Below are 26464 nucleotides of genomic sequence, written 5' to 3' on the forward strand. Positions count from 1 at the left end.
AAATGAAGGTCTTCTAGGCTTGCGTGTTGAGCGTGCTGCTTTGTGGAAGTGAATCATGGGCAGGAGTGACACCCTAATGCCTTCCATATGTGCTGCGTCAGGAAGATTTTGGGCATCACATGGCAGGACAGAGTCTCGAACAAAGATGTGCTCTCCCAAGCCCACATTCCCAGCCTATTTGCACTTCTGTCTTAGCAACCTTGGTCATGTACACATGACGAGCCAGGCAGGATCCCCAAGGATCTCTACGCTACACCAACTCTGTGTTACAAAGATGTCTGCTAACACGACATGAAGGTTGACAACATTAATCTTGCAGTGTGGGAATCCCTTGCAGATGTTCACAGTGCCTGGAGACAGACAAGTTGTGTATCCACAGCATGGATCAGAGGAGGAATGACCGCTGGGAGGAGCACAGAGAGAAGCAACATCACAGCGCACCTGTAACAGATGTCTTCCCCTCATAGGTGCCAACTCCAACATGAGCACCCACAAAATTCCCCATGAAGGGGCTTGGCACCCACAAATGTTGGTGCCAGGGCCATGCACACTGCATGGCACCATGGCCCCGGGTACCCATGGCCACAGGTCCAAGTTGGCACTCCTGCTTCCTTTGCCCCACCTGCAATAAAACATGTATTTCCTGTATTGGTATCTAGAGACACAGCAGGTGCTGTAACTCTCCAATGGTTTGACTTTACCTCCAAAGGCACCCTCTTCCATAAATGGCCTCCAAGGCACCTGGTCACAGTGTTGACACTAATCAATGCTGCACTGTGCCTCCAGGTTACCCAATTTTCATACAAGACAAACTGGTGTTATATTTTCCACCAGCTTGGCTCTTGAAAACAAAATGTAGCACTTTTGAGTGCTACATCTAGCTTCATTAACCATGAACCCCAAAACTTGGGATCCCCTCCAAACCGGTTCCTAAGTTATTCAGGCATTTTGCCACATCTCCCAAACTGTGAAACTGATGCATCAAACTATCCATTTGGAGTAAATTGGACAAGGTGGGATTTTGAGTGCTGATAACTAGAAACCACAGTTTGGTGTATCTCTTACTGTGCTTTTGGGGAAGCGCTGCAAAGCTTGGGGTTTCTGCTGCAAAACAACTGCAAAACTTTGGCACCGGTTTGGAGAGTATCGGACATCACTGGGTTTTGGGGTGGCACCCATGACCCCTGGTTTGATGTATCAATTTCTCAGTTCGGGGGCCACTGCAAAACGTAAGGTTTGGGCTGAAAAACACTGCAAAACGATTGCAAAACGTTGGCACTCGTATGGAGGGGATTCTAAATTTGGGGGTATGTAGTCAATACACCAATACGCGGCAGAGATGGAGTTGGAACCCATGCCTTTCTGCGAATAATTGTCAAGAAGGAATGGGATCAACGAGTATGGCATGAAACACTAGTTCTTAACTCTTAGTATAATTTAAAAAAACAAACAAATTCGAAATCCACTTTATATCTAATTTTTGCTATCAATCCTCACCACGCTCGTGAATAATTTAACCACCTTTTTTTAAAAAAGAAAACACCTTATGCTGCCATAACAGACAAATAGACTCATCTAGTGAATAAAGGACTTGCGGCAGCATTAAGATTCTACTCCCGGCCTTTTACGCCCACTACCCTTTCGTCGCATACGGAGGGTTATTAACGGGGTCGGAAGTGGATGTTGTATTTTTTCCCCTTTACCTCTTTGGATAGCGGCGGACAACGTTGAAGGGAAAGCGGAAGTTGATTCTCCGCACGGAGGCAGATAACCGGAAGTACTTGGAAAACAAGGCGGAACTGAGGAGCTGCACGTGGGGTTTCTCGTGGCCTGCGCCGTTCAGAATGGGGCGTTCGGGCAAGCTGCGCTCTGGCTCTGCCAGTAAACTCAAGCGCTGGCGCAAGGGGCACAGCAGCGACAGTAACCCGGAGGGGAGACGCTACCGCCTGGCTGCCCGGGGTCGCTTGCTCGCTCCCCGATCCGGTATGTGCGGCCAGGATAAGTGGGGGAATAGAATGCCCTTATAGAAGGAGGGGGAATCGGAATAGAAGGGATTCAGAGAGAGAGAAATCTGCTACAAGGGCTTATGGCATCATGGGGTTGAAGAAAAGCATTCTTCACGCGGAGAAATGTACTTTGTTTAGTTATCCTGCGTTATTGAACGTTAAAACCGTGGAACTGTCCGACATGAATGAGTTCCTGTACCCACCCTGTGTGATATAGCTAGTGTCAGCATCTTATGTGGCCCATAACACAATACAAAAGACAAGAAGTATATATTTTCTCCTATTAAGTGTGACATTTCATTTTCCACAGCGACCCTTGTTGCTGTGGGTGAAGTACTGCTGCCTGTAGTACTTGTTCATTGATGGTTAAGTTGGAATAAGTAATAGTTGTGGAAGGATACTTGTGCAAACTTTGATACCAAGCCAATGAGTAGCTATCTAAAGCCATGGCCAGCCTGTTGTGGATTAATCTCCTTTCTGGATTGCCTGGAAACAACTTGGCTTGTCATTTGCGACTCTCTTGGTAGGGCTTATATGGACAGAAACCTCATAGCAATCCGTTATGAAGTGTGTTCCCTCCCCAGTGTTGACTGAAGGTTTGTCTTTCCCTTATAGAAAACAGTAACCTGACTGTGGATGCTCTGAAACTGCACAATGAACTGCAGTCATCAGGACCCCTGCCTGCCTCACGGGATGGGGAAGGGAGTCAGCTGCGCATGGAGGAGGATGACAATGCCGAAACTGCTAAGACCCACAAATCTTCAGCCACCTTCCTGAGTGGACTGAGTGACTGCACCAGCCTCACCTTCAGTAAAGTGCAGCGTTTCTGGGAGTCCAACTCTGCGGCTCACAAGGAGGTAATTGAATGCCAACTCCTAGGAAGTCACAAGGGCAGTGAAAGGGGGGGGCATAGAATATTGGGGGGAAGCACGCAGAGGGAAAAGTCAGTTTTTGACTGTAAGAGGAGATGGAGTGGAAGAGAGGCCAGAAGAGAAGAAAGTGGGTAAACAATACATTAGAAGGAACAGAGAAAAGTGGACACCAAGCAACCAAAGTGATAGACTAAAAGAAGTAATAGCAGTCAACTGACATTGTGTCACTAAAGCAGCAGTTATGTCGTTAGCTCATTGTTAACTGTCCTAAAGCTACAATATTAATAAGTAATACAGTGGTACCTCGGGTTACAGACGCTTCAGGTTTCAGACTCCGTTAACCCAGAAATAGTACCTCAGGTTAAGAACTTTGCTTCAGGATGAGAACAGAAATAGTGCGGCGGCGGCGGAGGAAGGCCCAATTATCTAAAGTGGTACCTCAGGTTAAGAACAGCCCTCCGGAACGAATTAAGTTCTTAACCTGAGGTACCACTGTGATCATATTCATAAGAGTTGCCAGTCTGCCTCTCTCCGTTCGTAACTGAGAACTGTGTGCACTATATTTGTTATTCAGGATTGAACAGTTTGTAGTTGATGGCTGTCTAGTAATAATGTAAGAGATGGATCCTCAGAGGCACATTATGAATCCACTGGCTTCTTGCTACATATTGGGGGCACTTTGATTCCTTCATTGTTCTGAGGGAAATGGAGAAAGAATTGCTATGCCGTTTTGGAGATTTAAAGCAGAACTTGAATTCATACTTAGATTGCAAGAATGAGAAAAGTGGGCATTGTGCCTCTGTCTCCAGATTGAAGGAGCAAGTGAAATGGATGTCAATCTACCGCTCTTCTCCCTGGATCTCTAGTTCAGACACAACCCTCCTACTCTCATGTCAGCTCAAGAGCCCAGCACAGTGGTTATAGACAGCTGGTCTGCTCTTCCAGCTATTTGCTTATCTGTGTTGAAGTCATGCTGACCAGTAATCAGTGGTGGAGTTTTCAGTCTCTCCAGGAAGCATTCATAGGGATGGACAACAATACTTACATGTAGGCGTTGGGGTGGCATGTTTTGAGGGAATGTTAAATTAATTAGGTGGGCTTTAATCTGAACTCTCACATTTGGATTCTTTGTTAGATATGTGCGGTATTGGCTGCTGTCACCGAGGTGATCCGAGCACAGGGTGGCGTGGAGAGTGAGACAGAGTATTTTGGTGCATTGGTAAGTACCAGTACTGTGAAATGAGGCAGGCAGGAGCTACCTGGAGGTCACTGATATGTACAGTTGAGTGTGGTTACCAGCAACTGCTGTACCCATCAATAATCCCAATAAACAAACAGACTTGACCGTCTTAGGGCAAATAGCAGACAGGAAGTAATGGCAAGACCTTGCAAATAATGGCAAGACCTTGTAGCATTTGCATGAACAATTTATCTTGCTTCCCTTCATGCTTTTTACTTATTTATTTTATTACTACGTTTACATCTTGCCCTTCAAGGAAAATTTCCAGGGAAGCTTACATAAAATTCAGTAAGCACAACCAACACCAATCCCACTGGATGAAACAATTCCAAACACCAGTCGGAGTGATGGTGGTGAGATAAGGCTCCACTTGATATGCACTCAGCCTAGGGAACAGGGAAATAAACCACTAAGAAAATTGCAAAATGGTGCATCCATAGCCCACCCATGGTAGCAACCGCAGAGGGAGTCAATGAACTCATGATAACAATTGAGCCCCACAACACAGCCCTCGTCTATATTTCTGACACTCATATACTGGTTGTGGCGTGCTATGATTGGGTGCTCCTTGCAGCATATCCTGCATTTTATCATAACAATATGGGAGGTGGGGGAAGATTGTCACATGAGCCAGCATATGGCCAGGTTGTTGTTGCCATTATTATTATTAAAATTTGGATACTGCCCTTCATCTGAAGATCTCAGGGTGGTTCGTAGCGTAAAAATACAGAATAAAACCACAAAGTACATAATGGAAACATAATGAGAGCAAAAACAAACCAATAACGTAAAGGTGCTCCGTTAGACTTCAAGATGCAATCCCAGGGAGTCCAACATCCTTTCTGATTACTTCCTGCACCATACTATGTCTCCTCAGATGACTACTCTGGAAGCTGTGGAATCTCCAGAGTCCCTGGCTGCTGTTGCTTACCTGCTGAATTTGGTGTTGAAGAGGTGAGTTCTAAGAACATGAGAAAAGTACTTCTGGACCAGACCAGTGGCCCACATCAGGATGCTTTAGAAAATGATTAGAACAATTGAGGATGCAAGCATAACCTTCAATGCTATCTTGACTATTTCCCGGACAAAGTCTGATCTGGATGTAGCTATTGAATGTGTTGGGCCCTGTTGTGAATCCATTTACACTCTTGACCTCTTTTTATTGTATTTTGGCAATGAGTCCCAAGATAAATATCCTTCCTCTTTGGGTTGCTGTTTAATTGATTGACACATTCATATGATGTGTTACTGAAATAAAAGTCCCCTAGCAATTTTTGCACCTGACCTTTTAAACTGTCCTTAATGCTAAAAAATCCTGAATCTATTAGACATTCATTTTCTGGTATCTTTTATGCAGCCCTGATCATGTACTGGGAGATTAGAAGTATAGGGTGCTACCAAACTAAGCCTAGCTGGAACAGAGTAAAGTTCCTTGGAAGCAAAGGGTAGTGGAATATAGTCATACCTTGGATCTTGAATGCCTTGGCTCCCGAACAAATTGGCTCCTGGACGATTGAAACCCGGAAGTGAGTGTTCTGGTTTCAAACATTCTGGGATTCCGTGGTTTCCGATTGGCTTCAGGAGCTTCCTGCAGCCAATCAGAAGCTGCACTTTGGTTTCTGAACATTTTGGAAGTTGAACAGACTTCTGTAATGAATTCCGTTCGACTTCCAAGGTATGACGCTATTGTTTTTGCCTAACATTGATGCCTCCTCCTATCTCTTAACTCCCAAATAGGGTGCCAGGTCCTGTGCTGATCAAGAAGTTCTCTGATACATCAAAGGCCTTTATGGGGATCTTAGGCTCCCAAGCCTGTGGAGACTCCACCTCAGCCCTGCGCTGGGTAAGTGTTTCAGGAGAGGACTAACTGTGGGGCAGGAGGGACATCTGGATATTGTGTGTGGGCAGCTGTTGTGGTTAATGGAATCCTTTATGTAGTGTGATGTGCCCTTGTGATTGTATTGTGAAATCCCTTTGAGATGCTTCATGGGAAATAATGCAGAAATGAAATATAAATAAATAAAAAATGCATGTCCCGGTGTCAGGGGCCATTCTGCATAGCTTCTTGGTTTATTGCTTTTCACCCCACCACCCCGACAAGCAAGGTGTGTGGAGCAGTGCTGGGTTGAATGAATCCTGTTGATAGGCCCAAAGATAAAGGGCGTAGGTAGTGGTGTCAGATGCATCAGAAATTTTAAACTGAACCCCTGGCTTAAGGGCTCACTCGTGTATATGGAAGGATGTTTCTTGGCATAGTGATAGCACTCTATGGCCATTCTTAATCTGTCTCCTTTCAGGTGCTCTCCTGCCTAGCTACATTGCTGCGAAGACAGAACCTGGTAGCTTGGAATTACCCTGTGACGATGCAAGTTTTTCATGGCATTCTGAGCTTTACTGTCCATGTCAAGCCCAAGGTGAGTTCACATCACCTACCCTGCTCAGCACAAACCAGTCAGTTTCACTGCACTTGGCAGCATGCACCCCAACGCTGCCACAGTAACGTTCACTTTTGTTTCGTCTGTTAAACGTTTGTCCCACCTTTTCCATGTGGAATGCCCATGGGGGCTAACAATAAAGTGTAATAAGAGATGTAGCCCATTTCCAGTATGTAACTGCTTGGAGTTGGGCATGAAGTACAGCCCAGCTCACCACCCTCTCTCCCTCCCCTTTCCTCGGTTGCAGGTTCGCAAGGCTGCTCAGCATGGCGTTTGCTCCATCCTGAGAGGTAGCGAATTCCTCTTTGGGGATGGGGCTCCCTCGCATCACCCAGCTGCATCTTCTGCTGCCAAGTTCTGCGTGCAAGAGATTGAGAAAGCTGGAGGTATTGGAGACGGGAGATTCATGAGTTGTGTTTTATTAATATTTGCAAGCTGCTCTGGGACAAATCTCCCTGAAGGCTGGGCTGTGAGTTTTCTAATAATAGACTGTGTTGGAGAAGGTAGCAGTGCAAATCTCTTTGGTTTTCCAGGTGCCAAAGAGGCCACAACCACTCTTCATGTACTCACTCTGCTCCGTGACTTGCTGCCCTGCCTGCCTGCCCCATCTGTCAAATCTTGCTGCGAGACCCTTCTTCGAGTTATGACCCTCAGCCATGTGGTGAGCTTTCTTCTGTTGGTTAACAGTGGCTCTGTGGTGCTGCCTCTGCTCTGGCGATGCCAACACCGCCCAGTGGGGAGAGCCAACATGCTTCAGTAAGAATGAAAGCATGAATAGTCTTTGTTTGTTACCAATAGGGGCTTGGTATGAATTACCTATGTACCTAAAGTCCCTCTTGAGGATGGGAAAAAATTGCCCTGTCACTTTAGGAGGTACACTCCATCACCATATTTGGCACACTGGCTTTTGTGGGGGAGCCAATGTATCTGGTGCTTTTAAAAGAACTTATTTTACACATCTTCTCTCCACCCCCAGCTAGTGACAGCATGTGCTATGAAAGCTTTCCACAGCCTCTTCGTTGCCCAGCCGCCCCCATCCTGCCTGCCAGCTGAACTCAATGCCCAGATCATCATGGTGAGTATTGTAAGAGTCAGACTAGATGAGTGGGAGGTGCATAACCAGCCCTGGGGGTTCAAATATTTAGTTATTTCTTTTGGTACATATATATCCTACTTTTCAAGGCAAAAACCCTTCTCAAAGCAATTCACAAGCTAGTATCAATACAACTTTTAAACAATGCAGATTCAGTAAACAACCAATAACGCTATCTATTCTGCTTTACCAGGCCCTATATGACTATTTACCCAGTGAAAATGACCTGCAGCCTCTGCTGGCCTGGCTATCTGTCATGGAGCGGGCACATGTCAATCTGGCAAAGTAAGGAGGAGAGCAGTGGGGAAGATGGATGGGTGGTGTTGGGTCTACTCCCCAGCTGGTCCATAACAAAAGGTCTCTCCATTCTCTAGGCTGCAGTGGGATCTGTGCTGGGCTCACCTTTCCCGCCTCTTCAGTGCGGCAATGAACTGCTTCCTTTCTCCTCACACACAGGTGGCGGCGGCTGCTGCTCAAACCCTAAAGGTACTGCCCCATCTTTTCTCCCAAGTGTACCATGTAGGGCTGTCAAGAATTGTGTGCTGCTGAAATAAAGATTTGTTTGGCATTTCAGTGAAAGTAAGCAGCCCCACTCTCCCCAAAAGTCCTGTTTGTGAATAGACACCTACAGAGAACCCGTGATGTAACAGGATACTTGGACCTACAGCCATCTTGCTGCAAGCACTGATTGGCACTCACCGAAAGCCTGCTTAAAGCAGGCACCGGCTGTGCTGGTGGGGAACTCCTTAGCACAGTCCATCACTGCAGGCTTGCTGTATAGCCAGTCACCTGGCAGCACAAGTTTCTCTTGGCAAGGAATAACTGGAGCACTTTAATACTCCTGATTGTTTGGCATCTATGTCACCATGTGGGTAAGAGGGCATGGTTTGAGGAAAACTGCCTTGTGGGCCCAATTGGGACACATGCTGGACTTTGCCCACCCCTGCTGTAAGGAGAGTGGGCTAGTGCTAAAGCTCTGTGTGTGTTTGTCTCTTGTTGTAGGTCTTGCTCAATGAATGTGTGGCCCCCCACATGGCAGAGCTGGGGCTGGTTTCCTCTGCCACCCCCTCTGGACCGGCTGCTCACGTCTGCAAGATGTTCAGGTAGAAGTGGCCCAGCGGGTTGAGGGAAAGAGGTCAGAATCCTGGTTTTGAAAGGCTGCGTGTTGAATAACTATTTGCTTTTCTCCTTGTAGGGCAGTGGAAGAGGGCTTGACATACCGATTCCATGCGGCATGGGCCTCCGTGTTGCAGGTTCTGAAGACTTTCTTTGAAGTGTGTGGGCATCAGTGCCATCTCGCCATGTGTAAGGTAAAGGGGTTTCTGTGGTGACAGCCCTGTTCCCTAAGAGACAAGAAGGGATCCCCATGGCAAAAGAACATTTGGACACTGAGGCCCTGCAAACTTCTGAGATGCATTGTTGCTAAACTTTTCTAGAGCTCTTAGGATCGTGAGCTGGAGATTCGTGGATGCATAAATGTGTGTTATATGGTGGATATAAAGAAGTCAGTGATAGGAGTCATTATAAGAGGGTAGGCTGTTTTATAACACATGCTTACTTGTGTGATGCTCTCTTTCGTTTTCTTTTTTCTGCAGTGCTTACAGTCCTTAGCTGACCTGCGTGGCTCCCCACACTTTCCTCACACTGTGCTGCTCGACCAGACTCTAGGGGCTGCAGTGACCGCTATGGGCCCCGAGGTGGTTCTACAGGCTGTGCCCCTAGATATTGATGGCACAGAGTGAGTATAGTCTCTGCCTTTCTGGGTTTCTGGTGTTTCTATACCTTCCCATAAGACAAGCCCAGCTGGATCAAGCCATCTAGTTCAACATCCTATTTTAACAGTGGCCATAGGCAGATTCAAATCGGATTTCGCTACCACCTGAATAGGATAGAAATGTGGCTGTCTGAATGGACATCTGCATCAGGGTTCATATGAAAAGAATAGTTGGGATCCCATACTCTTCCATTAATTAGGAATACTGTTGCATGTTGCAAACTCTTGTTTAGAAGGGGTTAGCAAAATCACATTTGAATCTGCCTTTGCCATTTAGTTGGATGCTCCAAGACCAGAAATTCTTGGACAGGATTGTAGGCTGAGCTGGGTGTTTACTACTTGGGGCTTTCACACCTCCACTATCTTACGGCATTGTTGTAGCTGAAAGTACTCACAAAGGTACATTGGCACCAAAATCCAACATACCCAGGTACATTGCTTCCCCAATCCTCTTAATTTTGTCATTTGTTCTTTCTTCTGCTTCCTCCACAAGGGAGACACTGGATTTCCCCCGTAGCTGGCTCCTTCCTGTACTCCGAGACAGTATCCGAGATGCACCCCTTGCCTTCTTCTCCAGTTACTTCCTGCCACTGGCTGCCACTCTAAAGCACAGAGGTAACTGACAGTGTAGATGGGCAAGACCATGAGCACATACCAGCAGACCTGAGTGTTGGACCTTGAAAGAGCACAACAACAGCTCCATCTCTAGGGTTTAAGATTGCAGTAGAGCTGTGGTACATTCCGCCTGGAGAATCCATCAGAAAATCTACCATACTAGACATCCCAAAACAAAATCCAGCTTCTAATGAGATTTCCCCTACCCTTCAGCAAGTACCAGATTTGGGGTATTTGGGCATACAGAGTGAAAAAAATACAGATGTTAAAGCTCCACATTTGAAGTCTCTGTCTTGGGATTTAGTTATAGTTGATTGCTGCATACCAGTACTGTTTGCATTCAGCAAGCAGAAATTCATCCTTTGGGTCTGCACCAATTGTGGCTTTGGATACGGGTTAGATCTGCACAAATATATGGGTTATCTATTGTATGGAGTGCATCATGACAGCAGTTGCCTGTTAATTTCATGAGATTTTGTATAATGTGCAAACTCCAGGTGTCCTACAGGCAGAGTGCATTGATTTCCCCCTTAGGTTAACTTCTTCATATATACTAAGCTACAGTCACAGACCTCTCTCTTTCCTTTCTCCAGCCACAGAGCTTGACGAGGCTAAACGGAACTTAGAAGCCAAGATCTACGATACACTGCAGTGGCAGGTGAGGCAGCACCTCAACAGTTTTGCTTTGCGTGTTTTATGCATTTAGGACTGGGACCCTGTGATTAAAAGGTTTGGAGAGTAACTGTGGTTTGTAACAATGCCCCTTTCTCTGTCTTTCAGATCTGGACCCTTCTGCCTGGTTTCTGCAGCCAGCCTACCGATGTGGTATCCTCCTTCAAAGGACTGGCACGTACTTTGGGCATGGCCATCAGCGATCGCCCTGATCTGCGGCTCGTTGTGTGCCAAGCTTTGCGCAGGCTAATTAACAAAGGCTGTCAAACAGGTAAGATCTGTCTGTGGAAGTGACCCTTGCTCAGTTTACTCTAGCCAAGTCACTGTGGCTGGAGCTGTTTCTGTGCTAGTTCTGCTTCTTGCTGAGGATGCAAGAGTGGCGAAAGAGGGGTAGAGAGCCTGGCAGGAGTCTTCTGCCGATTCCAACATTTTGAAGCATGCTTCACCAGCATCATCTTTCTTTCTTTCTTTCTTTCTTTCTTTCTTTCTTTCTTTCTTTCTTTCTTTCTTTCTTTCTTTCCATCCATTCTCTATATTTGCTTCTCTTTGCAGAGGCCGAGCGTGCTGAAGTTGGGCGTTTTGCAAAGAACTTCCTGCCCATTCTATTCAATGCCTATAGCCAGGAGGGTGGTGTCAGCGAAAGCCCCGTACAGCGGCGTTCTGTGTTGGACACTATAAGGGCCTACTTGACTGTGACGGAGCCAGGGGTGAGCAAAGCTCTGTGAACAAGACCAGACTTCTGAGATCATCACCACTTGCTTTGTCATTCCACCTTTCCTCTAGAAAGTGGGAAGCCAGCAGGGTTACTAGTTTCCAAATTCTCAAGACTTGGTTTTCAGGGCTTATTTTAAACTTTTTAAAATATTGTGTTTTAATTGTTGTAACCTGCCCTGGGACCTTGGAATGAAGGGTGAGTAATAGATTGTAATAGCAATATCATTCACCTCATGTGGGCCAGCTCTATAAGTGAACAACGTTGCTAGGAATAATACTACTACTAATAATAATAATAATAATAATAATAATAATAAAAATAAAATAAACAATAATAATTTGTATGCCGTCCATCTGACTGGGGTGCCCCAGCCACTCTGGACAGCTTCCAACAAATTATAAAACCACAGTAAAACATCAATCCTTAAAAACTTCCCTATACTTGGCTGCTTTCAAATGTCTTCTAAAAGTCAAATAGTTGTTTATTTCCTTGATATCTGATGAGAGGGTATTCTACAGGGCTGGCACCACTACCAAGAAGGCCCTCTGTTGGTTCCCTGAAACTTCACTTCTTGCAGGGAGGGAACTGCCAGAAGGCCCTCGAAGCTGGACCTCGGACAAGGGCCATTCTCCTTATTTTAGCCTCTTAATATAATTAATATATTTTTGTAGTGATAAAACAGGATGGATCGATGGGCAACAGTCTATACACATAAAATACATTTTCTTTTTCTGTTGTAAGTCCCACATATTAATATAAAAGCAGATGGGTGGATGTGCAGAACACTGACTATCAGCTCAAAATGAAAAGCCCTTTGCTAGAAAGGCTTCTCATCTGCCGCTTTGGAATGTTCACTCTTCAAGGTCATAGCAGAGAACTGAAAGACTGCAGTGTTTGCTAGTATGGCTTCCAAAAGCACAAATCAAAATATTGTTTAACCCTGAAGTGTTCACGCAGGAGGTTTTATAGTTGAGTTCTCGTAGGCCTTGTCAGATCCAATATGGTTGCACTTCTTGCTTCAGACCAACTGGATACAAGCTGGTCACATCTCTAAGGTCTGCCAGTGCTAGGAGAGAGAGAGGGGCAGGTGTCTGTAGCTGGGTGGATCTCAAACATGGGGGGGAGGCCTTTCCCCATTAGGGCTAGGAGAATGGGGCTCTGACTGCTGACACCTACAAAAACTGAGGGTGCTCAGTTCAGTGGTTTGTGTTGGGGCAGGGTGCTACTGTTATTGATACTGATTTTTTTTGTATCCTTTTAAAGATTTTATAATAGCATTTATGTGGAAATTGTTCAATTTGTGTACTTTTTGATGTTTTATTTATTGTTTATGACTGCGTTTGGTTATGTTTGTAATTATGTGTTTTCCCATGCTGTGAGCTGCCTTGCGCATGTTTTGAACTATGGAAAGACAGCATACAAATATAACAATGTATGTGTGGTGCAAAAGGAAAGCTCTGGGGATGACACTCTCTTTGTCTCTATTGCAGATGGTGCATGCTTTCCTAGAGAAAGCTAGTGAAAAACTGACCAGCTCTGATAGTTCAGAGTTCACTAGGTAAGGACACCCCAGAGTTTGGATCCTTCTTTTTCCATACAGTGGAGAAGAGCATCCTCAGATGGGTTACCCACTTTTCTGTTACATAAAGGTAAAGGGACCCCTGACCATTAGGTCCAGTCGTGAGTAATTCTGGGGTTGTGGCACTCATCTCGCTTTATTGGCCGAGGGAGCCGGCGTACAGCTTCCGGGTCATGTGGCCAGCATGACTAAGCCGCTTCTGGCGAACCAGAGCAGCACACGGAATCACCGTTTACCTTCCCGCCGGAGTGGTACCTATTTATCTACTTGCACTTTGACGTGCTTTCGAACTGCTAGGTGGGCAGGAGCTGGGACCGATCAATGGGAGCTCACCCTGTCACGGGGATTCAAACTGCCAACCTTCTGATCAGCAAGTCCTAGGCTCAGTGGTTTAACCCTATGTGCATAGGCCTATGTAAATCAGTATTGTTTTCATCTTTCTGTGGAGTAAGCCCCTCTCTGCCCCACTCCTGTTAAGCTCCAGAGCACCTCATTGGAGGCCTGACTTTTTCCTCTGTTCCTCCCAGGTGCTCCCCTCTCCCTGCAAGTCAGAGAAGGCAGAGAGAGTGGGATGCACCTGGCCCTAGTAATTGTGGAATCTGGTAGGTTTGCATTAATAAGTGGTTGGCTTTGTACTATTCCCAGGGAGAAGCAGAGTCCTAAAGATTAGCTTTTGTGTTCACGCTTGCTAACTGTGCCTTCCCTGTTGCAGGCTTTCTGTGTTGGACCTTGTTGTAGCCATGGCCCCTTATGCAGATGAGCCATCTCTGCATGATCTATATAGCACCATCCAATCCTCCTTACAGGTGAGCTGCCTTTCAGTTGGCTGTTGGAGTGTATGCTGTGGCACATTGCAAGCTCCAGGGCTGCTAGCTTTGACCACCATGATCCCTGCTCTTCCTAAGAGTGCCATATTGACATCCTTAAAATCAGTTTAGCTATTACATTTAGGGAAACAGTGTCTTAATCTGTTCAGAAGGAGGCTGCAGAGTTGTTTGACCTTATCCATATTACTTGGCTTCTGCTCCCAAAGTTGTGTGGAATCAGTAGGGCATGTTTGTCTATGATCCATTGCTATCCTGGTCAGGCATAATCAGATAATAACCTAGCTGTCTGCTTTGGGCAACCCTATGGTCTTTGTTTCATGTTGAGTGCCTATCCTTGCATCTTCTTGGCCACAGGGGTAACCTCCTAGGTGTTTTCCCAGCTGTGTGGGAGCTGCTTATCCTTGAACATTTTCTGTGTAGCAAAGAGAATGTTCAGATGATCCAACTGATGCTGATTCTGTGCAAAAGACTCATGTAATTGTCCCTCACATTCCATACGCTTGTGACATTTAAACAGTCTCTTAACCACATGGAAACCACTGACAGATATTCAGCTCCTATGCAACTAAAATATCTAAATAGTTGGTCCTCAGGTCCCTTCTAACTTTGTAATTCTATGATTCTATAGATGTGGCCTCTACCTGGTTTCTGGAATACTCTTCCCCCAACTTCCATATTGTGCAGGCTGAGAGCCTCTGTTCTTGTGTGCATGCAGTTTGTTTGTGCTAACTAATTTGTCTGGTATAATCATCCTAGAACAAAGACCACAGGATACAGAAGAAGGCTTATCGGGTGCTGGAGGAAATATGTGCCTCTGACAGGCCTGCCTGTCAAAACTTTGTTAGAAGTCATCTGGAGGAGTTACAGAGTGCCCTGCTAGGCTCTTTGCCCAGTGCCACTTCACCTGCCAAGAGGGTAAGGAAGGTGTCTGGGGAGAAGACACTTGTTGCTTTCCCCCCTGTGGTGGGTAGGGTGCTGAAGCACGGGTGGTGATAGAAATAAGAGATCGCTGTCCCTGCCTGTCTCTAACTCCACACTCCCATTCTTTGTTCCCAGCCCCGTTTGAAGTGCCTATTCCATGTTGTCAAGCAGCTCGCAGTGGAGCATGAGGACTTCGTTACTGCCCTGGTGCCAGAGGTGAGCAGAAAAGGCAGTGGCAGGCAAGGAATGGGGAAAGTAGGTGGGCATTTGTGCCCGCAGAAGATGGGGAGAAATAGTACTTCTGGGGCTAGAGGTGGGAGCATGCACGGAGCTAAATCTTCATCTCCAAACAGAGCCAAGTTATGGTACAAGTTCCACTATATTCTGAATCCCCACATCTTTCTGGCCCATAAATGGAATTTTATCCTCTCCTACCTGCTGCAAACAAACTCAAGCCCTTTGGCAAGTGTAGCTATGCAGCATGGAAATCTTCTCTCATTCCTTGCTTGCCTTGTTTCTTTTGCATTACAAACATCTTGTTCTCATGCTGTGAATAAGCTGTTGTAATTCAGAATTAGGAATTTTGCTTCTCCTACCGTGCGATGAGGGAATAAATATATTCTCCCATCTGTGGAGGATGATACCCTGTAGTGGGTTGCTGCTCCCACTTCCTCCGACAGGCAGGGCTTATGCAGTTTTGTCTTAGTCCCTGACAGTTGAAAGTTACTGCCAGTTTCTGACCTGCCTGCTCTGCAGTGCTCCATCTTCAACGAACTAGAAATGTTTTCTCTCTCCTTGAATCTGGATTAGATAGCTACTGCCTTTGTGAAATCCTCAGAAGAAGAAGTTCCCTACTGCTGAAAGTGTTTTGTCTGTTGTCACACATTTAAAAAGATTATAGGTCAACTTGATGACTGTAGTTTTTGTGCTTGGGAAAGTCATAGATTGGCTGGAGCTCTGATTTGGTAATACATTTTAGACCAATGGCTTATATTTCAGTTCTCTCTGAAAGCTGATGCTGATAATACAGTGCTGTTGAAAACTGGGAGGCAGAGGTGGTATGGGGTGATGACAGGTACCTTTGTATTTAGGTCATACTCTGCACCAAGGAGGTGTCAGTGGGTGCCCGCAAGAACGCTTACAACTTGCTTGTAGAGATTGGTCATGCTTTCCTGCGCTTTGGCCCGACACCAAACGGTGAGTCCTGGTTTGGCCACATTGGGCTGTTACCAAAAAGAGATGGACTTTTCTGCCCTGTGTCAAATGCTGTGTTGGCTCCTATGTATACCCCTTCTATTTTTGACTACCTTACATTGCTTTCCATCTCTGCTTCATTTATTCCAGTAATTTTACTCAACTCTCCTCTTATCACTGGTCCATATAACCTCTTCTGAGTTTTGCCAAATTAGCCAAATTTTGCATTTAATTGCTGAATTGAGACCTGGATGAACTTTGTGCAAACTGAAAATCTCTACATATTGATTTTTTTGTGTAATTCTGTTTAGCAAAGGGCAATCTATGCAGGGTACTGAAGTCTAACCACCTGACTACTAGAAATCCTCCTTAATCTCCTGTTTCAGAGATCTCATCAGGCAATGCCTACACATTTTTCAGATTATCCTTGAATCATAAGTACTAGAATTTTAAATTTGGCATCTGATATTAAATTCCACACTAATTAAAGAAATGCAGGATTCACTTAGCCCAGCCTGAGGCTTTGAATATGCCAGTCTTCCACCCTTGGACTGTATAAAGGAGAACATATTTAACATTTCAGATTGGTTCCTGCTTTCAGAAGAAAGGTTTTCAGTAGTCAGAACATGGGGGCTTTTCTGTCCTTCCTAATTCAGTATCTTATAACTGTTGCCTATTGCCTGTTCCCTTCCCAATGTTGCCTATCTACTATTGATATCTGCACTCTTGTCTTTTTGGTCTCTGATATTCCAGCTAACTCAGAGACCTGGATGTTAGCATTGTCTCCATAGTGCCTGGGTTCCACTTTTGAAAACCTTTCCTTCACATTGGGTTTTCTGCATCATTGTAGGCATTTTCTGGGGGAGCCTCTTCAGCCCCAATCCCACTTGTGTTGGTATAGTTGGTATCTTACTTTTAGCAGTTTCAGTGCAATAACCCCCAGCATTTATTCCCTCCAGATGGAATGCAGCGTTATCTCCTCCTGGTTTATGCGGGCTTGACCGGTTCAGTCACCATGATCAGTTGTACGGTGCTTGCTCTTGCCCGTTTGCTCTTTGAGTTCAAAGGTGAGAGATCTGAATGCCAAAAACTTGCTGGATAATGCTTATACCCCCAGTAGTTTAGTACAGAATTCTCCTGCAATTGGCAGACACCAAAAGTTGGGAGGCACCAAACAGAGTTTGGAGACTATTTGAACTGAGCTTATTGCATGGATGCTAATGAATATGTCTAAGGGTAACATGAATGGCTGTATTCACTATCCTGAGCAGAGAGCTTTGTGCCCTTGGGGCTCCAAGCACCACACAGTTGTAAGCACTGTGAGGCCTGTGCTGGGTTGCTGGTCAGTAGAAAACCTGCTGAAAGTAATCTGAGCCCTGTGTTGTCTGCCGCTCAAAAGAATCTGAAGAATTGAAGTATGTCTAAGATTAGCTTTAATCTACTGCAGAACACGTTGGGTCAGATGCCCTGGAGCAGCTCATGCAGCATGTCTGCCTCATGGTAGGCTCACGGACACGGGATGTCGTCAAGTCAGCTTTGGGCTTCCTCAAGGTCGCTCTCTTGCTCCTGGATACGGCACTGTTGAGTCGGCACTTGGAGACCATGGTGAGAAGAGGGAACACACTAGGGCAGCCTGTAGGAAGGAAGGTTCTGGGAATAAGAGTAGCTTAGTTTGCGTAACTTAAAGGGAGTGACGCAGAAAGGTGCCTGAATTGTTGGAACCTATTTCTGCCCGTTGTCTTGCCTAGTTCCTGACTCAAGAGTTCATGGGTATATATTGGAATTAATGATCCACTCTTTCCCCAGCTTTGGTGAGGTGTTGTCCCACTTATTGTGCTGTTGGGAAGCAGTAGAAGCCCAGGGAGGGGGGCAGGTTTGCACACATGGATGAGAGAGAGAACCAAGGGAATTTATTTCATGAAAGGTGTGGTTGGGGGGGGGGCATCAAAATTCTAAAGCTTATGCTCTGCTTACAGTTAGAAGCCATAGGAGGATTGACAGACGACATGAGACGCCATTTCCGCATGAAGCTACGAAACCTCCTCTCTAAAATGATCCGCAAATTTGGGTAAGTTCTGGGGTTAGAGGGAGGACCGGGGAGATCCTGTGGCGTGATGCTCAGGAAGGAAAAGTTCTAAGATCTATATCACATTGCTCATACACTGCTCACTCCAAAGCACTTGCTTCCTAGATGTGCTTGTCTTGAACTGTGCCATCCTGGATACAGCTTCATGCACACAAAACCTTGAGAGTGATGACCAAGCACTTGAGAGTAGTCCAGATGTTGCTGGACTCCAACTGACATTAGCTCTAACCAATATGGCCAAGGGTCTGGGATTAACTGGAATTTTAGTTCCAACAGTTGGAAGGCCACAGGTTAAGCTCTGGTCTAATGCCTGTCTGACTTCTATGACTGGTAGTGGGGGATACGCGAGAGACTGGTTTCTGTGACACTGGTCTTCCGTCTTTACTTCCCAGGTTTGAGCCATTGCAGGCTTTGCTTCCTGAGTCGTATCGCAAGGTGCTGTTGAATATCCGCAAGGCTGAGGCAAGGAACCGCAAGCGGCAAGCTGTGAAACGGGCAGCAGCCACTTCTGTAGAAGAAGGAGGACCATCGCAAAGACTCGTGGGGGAGAGGTATTGATGTAGTGCTGGTCTTGTCTTCATGTCATGCCATTGTTGAACCTAAAAGCTACAGTGTTTTAAGGCTAGAGCAGGAGGGGTGTCTGCCATGGCAAGTGCGTTAGAAGGTGAAGTGCTCTTTATGTTCCTCTGCACCCTCAGTAAGTACTACTTGCATTGCCTCTTGCCTTCTTGTTTACAGTATGGAGGAGGTCCTGGCAGACTCGGACTCTGATCTTGAAGATGACATCAAGCAGCACAAAGGAAAAGAAACCAGGAAAGTGCTACGGCAACAAAGCCAGGCTTGGCTTAAGGAGGGAGAAGGCGATGAGCCCCTCAACTTCTTGGACCCTAATGTGGCCCAAAGGGTTCTGGGTAAGGAGCAGTTTGACAGTGGCACAATCTGCCTTTTCAGTTTGGGGAAAGTGGGAGATCATTTATGCTGAGATAAAGGGGCTGTCCTATCTCCTTGTAAGTCTTTTGTGATCTTCTTTTATGCAGCTACCAAACCAGGCACGGGCCAGGCTGCTAAAATCAGCCATGACTTCAAGGTATCAGCTGATGGCCGTCTCATTATATGTGAAGAGGAGGAGGAGGAAGAAGAAGGGGCTAAAGGTACTGGTGGATGGTCTAATGTATTCAGCTGAAAACTGGCCATCAGTGGTCTACAAACTATGACTGGGCTTGGTATCCAAGCAATAGTTTATGTTAACCAGCTGTGAAGTCCAGTTCCACTATGATAGTATCAATATTGTATACGTTTTTTGATCCCGATACTGTTTGATGGAATTGTTTGAAGTTAGATAACTTGGGCTTCATGTAGGCTGGTGAACATGTGATTTATTTGTTTTACTTTCAACATGTGATTCACTCCAGGGCTTTTGACACTTTTAGCCCTTTCAAATTAAGACCGTTCACTGTCTTCACATAAAATTATAATGTGCTTAAACATGTATTTACTTCAAACTATTTTTATACTGCCCTTCCATTAAAATAATTAAATAATTATGATGTAATAATATAATAATTTACTGGAAACATAAAGCAGTCCAGTAAAACATACAATACAATGTAGGTGCCACCACAGAGAAAGCACTCTTCCATGTAATGGAAGTTAGTGCCGTAGGATGGAGTTAGTGCCAAATGGAGTTGGTGCCTTAGGATGCAACACAAATCAGCAGCACCTCCTCCAAATATCTTAGGGAACATCTAAAATATGTTGCTCAGGGCTTACCAGCTGTTAAATGTTAACATAACTTACATTGTTTCCTGGTAATAAAAAACAGCAACCAAAATGTGTGTGGATTATTACAAAAATGAAGCACAAAGAGTGTTCTGGTGTGCTTGTGGCATGATTGCAGTCCTGTCCATACCCTTCTGGGAGTAAGCTCCTTTGAACACTTTGGTGTTTGCTTCTGATTAAAGTTTTATCAGTTCAATGTGTAAAAACATATTGAACAGCTGAAATGCATACTTTTAACTATAAATGCAAAAGATTTTACAAAGATGTTTTATGTATTGTTCTCGCGCTGATTTTTGTTCTCTGTTACAGGAGTGGATGAAGAGATGGCAGATCTTATGCAGGAAGTCGGGATCCGAAGTGTAAGTACTGAGAGACGGGCAGGAGGGGGGGGGGAATAGGAATTTCAAGCATTTTCTTTAAAGGCCCACACAGTTGCCAAGGTGACTTGCTTGCTGAAATCAAAGGGGAACTGAGCTTGACTGTCAAATACAGTTCTTGTTACCAAGCAGATAATGCAGGAAAGGGAGACGGCCTTGGAAACCCTAGTGAGAAGCCTAATTCATGTAGCAAGTGCTGATGCTTGGAAATTCTGTTGCAGAAAAAGGCTCAGAAGCGCAGATTCCGGGAAGAAGCAGATGATGAGGAGCTGGGCACTGATGCAAAACCACAGTATAAGGGTAAGTGCTTTTTTTCTGGGCTGGTGGTGTGGACTTAGCTGCCTTATCACATTGGATACATATCCCTGTAATAGGGAAGGGAAAGAGAATGAGATGCTGCTGCTTAAGGTTATTTATATACCACCATCTCAGAAAATTTTAGGATGGTATACAATGAAATGTTTACATAAGACACCATTAAAAAGAGTACAAAATAATCATTTCAAGCAGCTGTATAGGCCTGCTGGCATATGAGAGATGCCTGAAAGTCAAAAGCTAGGATACCTGCCAAATCTCTGCTGGAAGAGTGTTCCACACCATGGCCAACTTCTACTCAAGTCCAGTTGGACCTCTGAATCAGGGGATAATGTTTTGTGCTTATCCTACAAAACCACTCAGTGCTGTGTCTTGCTCCCAGTTAAACCTTAACACAGATACCCATCCACAGTATGCTTTCTCGTGCTGCTGAAGCACAATAATGTGGTGGGGGAAGTGTTTCAAACAGGCTCGCTGCACTTCAAGCGTTGTTGACTACAAGAAGCTTACAATCCAGTGGCGGACTGGGCAGAAACCTTTTTGTACAGCTGAGAGAAGCCTAGAAACTATTCCATTATTGTTTGTTCTTCACAGCTGGAGGTGTTGGAATCCATCGGCCTATTGGCAAGAATGCAGCACCTAGGCAAGCATACAAGGCAAAGGTAAGATTATGATGTGAATAATAGTTAGGACCTGGCATTGTCATAACTCCCAGAAGTTGATTATTTGTATAGAGCCACTTTCCCCACATCATAGGAAGCCTTGTTTATTGGACTTACCAAGCAACTCAAGTACAGATTCATAGTCTCAAAGTATGTTAAAAGATGTCTTGGTACAGACAATGCAGATTTCTTGTCTCCTACCAGGAAATTTCCTTGGCTTACTTATGGCAGTCTTCTACATAGTACTGCATTCTATTAACTCTCACCCTAAATACAGGGCTGCAGGCTGGCTCCCTTTTAAAGACGAATCTCTGTATCTCTAAGCTAGATCCGGTTTTGAATAATTGATCTGAATGTGAGGCATTGATAGATGTTGTGAAAGCTGATGTGAATGCCCATTTTGGTGGAAGTCTACCTTTTTCCATGTCTTGCTTCCAGTCACTAAGCATTGATTCCCTTCTGTTTCTACAGAAAGGCAAAGGTGATATCAAGAAGGGCCGCCTGGATCCTTATGCCTACATCCCACTGAACAGAGCCAAACTTAACAGAAGGTATGATATGGGGATGCTGTGGGGAGAGCATAGGAGAGCATTGTTAGTTCTGCTTGGACACATTGAAATTAATGGCCTTGACTAACTTAGGCCCTTAATTTCAATAGGTCTACTAAGAGTAGAACTTAACTCGATGCAACTCAGTGTCACTGTTCAGGATTTCTCTCTATCTGTAAAATGCTGCCATGGAGTTGTGTGTGCTTGAAACCAGCTATGTTCTCTTATCTCAAGCACTCTGCTGGATATTCTTGAGATTTGAAGCTTCCTTTTTCACTGGTATCCCAGACCTGCTTTTGCTGCAGAAGCAGGGCACCTAAAGCCTCCATGGGAGAACTACACATGTACTTGCTGTGCTTGTGGCAGTACTCATTCTAATCTCTTCTCTCTCTTTCTGGCAGGAAAAACGCAAAACTTCAGGGACAGTATAAGGGCCTGATGAAGGGGGCCCAACGTGGTGCCCAGGCAGGCAAGAGGCATCGTAAGAAGCAGCCCCATGTCTGAAGGAGACAGATCCCATCAAAACTCCTCTAGGGTGCAGTTCCTGTCAAGGCAACCTGACTCTGGATCTGGTTGCTGCCACCTCACAACCTGAGCTGCTCTTTGGAAGTGGAATGAGATCACTAATTCCACACAGTTGCAGTGTATACTTTTCTCAGCCAAAAAACGGTGAAGATGTGTATTCTAGCCCAGACTCCCTTCTACTATTTATGGAGCTACGCAGTAGGGCTCTTCTCACCAGATGCTACTGCCATGGGTTTTTTTTGCACAACTATGTGTGCTTCATCTAGCCTTGAACTTTGTGCAAGAGAGAGAAGTGTAATGAACTTCTGAGCAATAAATGTAACCAATGGAAGTTGGTTGTGTAAAAGCTGCTGTCCCCATCTGTCTACTTTTTCCGGCTTGAAAACTGCCAGAACTAGCAACATAGTTGTGCTTTTGGGAACTATGCTAAACTTTCTAGGAAGTTTAACATTTCTCTGCATTTCAGGATTTATTCTATGAGGAATGTGACTGGTTGGTACTTGTGAAAATTAGAAAATAGTATTATAGTCAGAGGCAGAAAGCTATGAGAAATTCTGAACCAAATTCCATGTGCTGATTTTGTATGTTCTCTTGCTTACATGCATCCCTGTCAAGGAGTGTACCAGTCAGAACACATGCACAGGGACAGAGCCAGTGAATCCACAATGAAGAGAATGCCCACCCCACACACATGCAAAATCATTCCATAGTTCCTGCAATCAGTCCCAGTTGCTCAGGCAGCAACAACACACATCCCTTCACACAGTGAGTTTGAATCCCCCCCCTGCTGCTCACATGTCTTAATTAATTAACAAAGCACAGAGCATCCTTAACTTCCTTCATTGATTAGGTAAAGGTAAGGTAAAATATCCCTGGACGGTTGAGTCCAGTCAAATTAGATACTCATCTCTTTTGGGACAAGAGAGCAAGCGTTTGTCCGCAGACAGCTTTTCTGGGTGATGTGGCCAGCATGACCACAGCGGTACCTATTTATCTACTCAAGCTGGTATGCTTTCGAACTGCTGGATTGGCAGCAGCAGGGACAAAGCAATAGGAGCCATTATCTCCTTATCTACAAGCTGAGGGTGGACCATGAGTACACTTGCAAGGCAGATGTCAGGAAAAAAAACCTCAGCAAAAGTTTGCATGGCAGTTCATGAGTCACTAACCAGAGCAATAATCACCCAACCCTTTCTTATTTCAAAGGTTGACAAGATCTACAAAAGCCATAATGCACCAAACTATTTTTTGATGCATGTGAGTCAGGGATGGGGTTGCCATTTAATATCTAGCTTGCAACAGTGACATTTCATTTAATAATAATAATAATAATAATAATAATAATAATAATAATAATAATAATTTTTTATTTATACCCCGCCCACCCCAGCTCAGAGCGGCTTACAAGCAATAATAAAAACAAGATGAATGATTACAACTTAAAAACAAAAATAAAATACAACATTAAAATAATGGAACATTAAAATTTTAAATGTAGCCTCATCGCAGGAGGAGAAGGAAAAGAAAGGGGGGAAAAAGAGAGGGAGGGAATCAAATTGGCTCCAAGCCAAAGGCCAGGCGGAACAACTCTGTCTTACAGGCCCTGCGGAAAGAAATCAGATCCTGCAGGGCCCTGGTCTCATGAGGCAAAGCGTTCCACCAGGCTGGAGCCAGAGTTTAAAAGGCCCTGGCTCTGGTTGAAGCCAATCTAACTTCCTTAGGGCCTGGGACCACTAGGGCAGTGTTTCCCAACCGGTGTTCCGCGGCACACTAGTGTGCCGCCGGACGTGTGGGAGGGAGGCGGGCGAGTCGGGCTAATCCTCCGGCCCCGCTCCCCCGGGGAACGTGCCCCGTCATCCGCTTCTGCCTTGCTCCCTGTGACAGGAATTCCCCAAACTGCATCAGCATCTGCCGCTTGCCCAGCAGCCCCGGCGCTGCCTTGCGCCCGGCGCCCCCGCCACCCTCGGCGCAGGGAGCGAGGGGCGCGCAGGCAGGCGCTGCCCGGCGGAGCGACGGCTCCTTCCGAGCGGCTGGCAGTGTCTGGGCATGACTGGCCTCCCGCCTGGTCCCGCGGCGGCTGCAGACGCGGCCGAAGCAGCGCAGGGAAGGAGACGCCCGGCCGCCCAGCCCCGCCCCGCACGCTCCCACTCTCTCTCGGCGGCCGGGGAGCGGGGCCAAAGCGGGCCCCCACCTGAGTGGCGGCTGCGTGAGCCAATAGGCGAGCTGGGGCAGAGGGGGAGGCGGGGCTCCGGAGAACAAAGGAGGGAGGGGGCACCCGGGAGAAGGGGGCGGGAGGAGCGGGGAGCGCGGCGCTGCGCCCGGGACGCCCCAGTTCCGCCGGGTTAGAAGCCGGCGGCCTACCTCTGCTGGCCGTGGAAGGCAGCCGGGTCTGGGTCGCGCCCCGAGAGTGGCGGGGTCCGCGTACAGCCTGCCCTCCAGGCTGGGAAGTGGCTCCTAGGCTCCGCCTGAAGCCACGCAGAGCCCGCAAGGCGCCCTCGGTGCAATTTGGCCGGGGCAAAAGGCGAAGCTCTGGAGGGAAAGGCGGCCGGATTCCCCTCCTCGGTGGGTCCGGTGGTCTCCCGCCTCCTCTGAGGAAGGGTCTCTTCTTCAGCTTTTCTGATCCTTCGTGGCCCCGTTGGGAGAAGCCGAAATAAATAATGGCCGTGCCATTAAAGTTCTCTCTTTTATAAAAGGGATCCTAATAGAATCGTAGAGTTGGAAGGGATCCCCAGGGCTATCCAGTACTGTACAACCCCTGCAGTGCAGGAATCTCAGCCATAGCATCCATGGCAGACAGACATCCCACCTCTGCTTAAAAACCTCCAAGAAGGGAAAAACCTCCCGAGGGAGACCATTCCCCTGTTGAACAGCCCTTACCAGCGGAAAGTTCTTTCCCATGTTTAGTCAAAATCTTTATTGTAACGTGAATCCACTGGTTCGAGTCCTACCTTCTCTACCTTCTATGCTGTTACTATTTTTTTATTTTTTTTTACATAAGTAAAAAGTGACCTTTCCCCATCTGGCATGGTGGTGTGCCTCGAGATTTTTTTCATGAAACAAGTGTGCCTTTGCCCAAAAAAGGTTGGGAAACACTTCACTAGGGTGTTGTTATTTATGGACCTTGAGGTTCTCCGTGGGGCATACCAGGAGAGGCGGTCCCGTAGGTACGAGGGTCCTAGGCCGTGAAGGGCTACATTTGTATTTGAGACAATACAGAGCCAGGCAGATTTGGTGTGAGGGCTGAGGAGAGAATTCCTCCTTTTGTAGATGCTTGTAATGGATGCTTTAATTGAGATCTCTGTATTGCAGGGGGTTGAACTAGATGATTCTCTGGGTTCCTTCCAACTCTATAATTCTATGATTTTATGAAGATTTAATCCTAAAAGCTATACTATAAAGATAAAACTACTAACTCTGGAATAGTTCCAGTGGCATTACAGAAACAAGCACATCAGTTTACACTATTTTAATTCTAATATTTGGGTAAAAGATGAGTCTTCAGTAGGCCTTGACTAGCAGCACATAGTAATTTTTTTGACATTTAACAGTTACATCCTGTGCAAATGCATTCAACAAAAACAAATTTTCCCTTCCCCAGGCATTTGAAATCAAATTAATTTGTGCTATTTTGTTATAGCTAGCTGATGTGGAGTTGTAATAACTTGGGGGCGGGGAACCTCTACCCCTTTTTATAGTGCAAATAGCACTAGGTTTGCACTGCACAGTTTTAAAATATATTCAGCTTTTGGGGGAAAGACCATAATTCTGGTAGAATACAAATTTGTTGAACTGGTCCCTGTAGTTGTGCTTTCTCAGCCTATTTCTGTGTCTCAACTTACTAGGGAAGGTGCAAGAGCAGTCCTGGCCTGCTTATTTTAATGATTAGTTGGCAACCTTATTAGGACACCTACCAACTTGGAAGGGCAGAGAGCTCTCACACAAGTGGACCTTTTGCCACACCAGCTCTGCATCTCCCTGCCATGCCGACAACTACTACTTATTTCGTTAAGGGCGCAGGAAATATACGAGGGACGGGGGGAGAGAGCTGTTGCTTGTAAGGGCTGAAAGCGCCTCCTTTCGCCTACTAGGTCACAGCATAACACCGTAGCTGTCAAGAAGGCGTTGGAAATGTCGCCGAGAAGACTACAAGCCCCAGAAAGCTTAAAGCCCCATTCTGGGTTTGCTCTCCCCGCCCTCTTGTCTTTGTGGGGTATTTCTCCTCCCCTCTC

The 26464-nt window shown here is 45.9% G+C and overlaps 1 protein-coding gene and 1 long non-coding RNA gene across 3 annotated transcripts; one reads left to right on the top strand and one right to left on the bottom strand.

Moving 5' to 3' along the window:
* The first annotated feature begins 1773 nt into the window (after window positions 1–1773).
* Window positions 1774–22584, top strand: RRP12 (ribosomal RNA processing 12 homolog). Its single transcript, XM_081911962.1, has 34 exons — window positions 1774–1983; window positions 2622–2863; window positions 4014–4097; window positions 4996–5072; window positions 5856–5961; window positions 6416–6532; window positions 6801–6939; window positions 7087–7214; window positions 7530–7628; window positions 7840–7931; window positions 8021–8132; window positions 8649–8749; window positions 8842–8956; window positions 9242–9384; window positions 9914–10035; window positions 10629–10693; window positions 10816–10978; window positions 11260–11414; window positions 12913–12980; window positions 13714–13807; window positions 14585–14743; window positions 14885–14965; window positions 15841–15946; window positions 16903–17010; window positions 17391–17548; window positions 17920–18011; window positions 18422–18580; window positions 18768–18940; window positions 19067–19180; window positions 20118–20167; window positions 20407–20485; window positions 21095–21162; window positions 21634–21713; window positions 22112–22584. The coding sequence occupies exons 1-34, from the start codon at window positions 1845–1847 to the stop codon at window positions 22212–22214; spliced, it is 3891 nt and encodes a 1296-aa protein (XP_081768088.1). The 5' UTR covers window positions 1774–1844; the 3' UTR covers window positions 22215–22584.
* Window positions 8054–26458, bottom strand: LOC309370346. Of its 2 annotated transcripts, XR_014168522.1 has the most exons (5): window positions 26321–26458; window positions 20750–20816; window positions 9847–10022; window positions 9205–9364; window positions 8054–8191 (listed from the first exon to the last, which is right to left on the bottom strand). It is a non-coding gene; the product is annotated as an uncharacterized lncRNA (long non-coding RNA). The 2 variants fall into 2 exon arrangements; XR_014168521.1 differs by lacking the exon at window positions 20750–20816.
* Between the last annotated feature and the right edge of the window lie 6 nt (window positions 26459–26464).

Source organism: Podarcis melisellensis, assembly GCF_964234715.1.
Source record: "Podarcis melisellensis genome assembly, chromosome: 5".
In the NCBI taxonomy this organism is placed as follows: Eukaryota; Metazoa; Chordata; class Lepidosauria; order Squamata; family Lacertidae; genus Podarcis; species Podarcis melisellensis.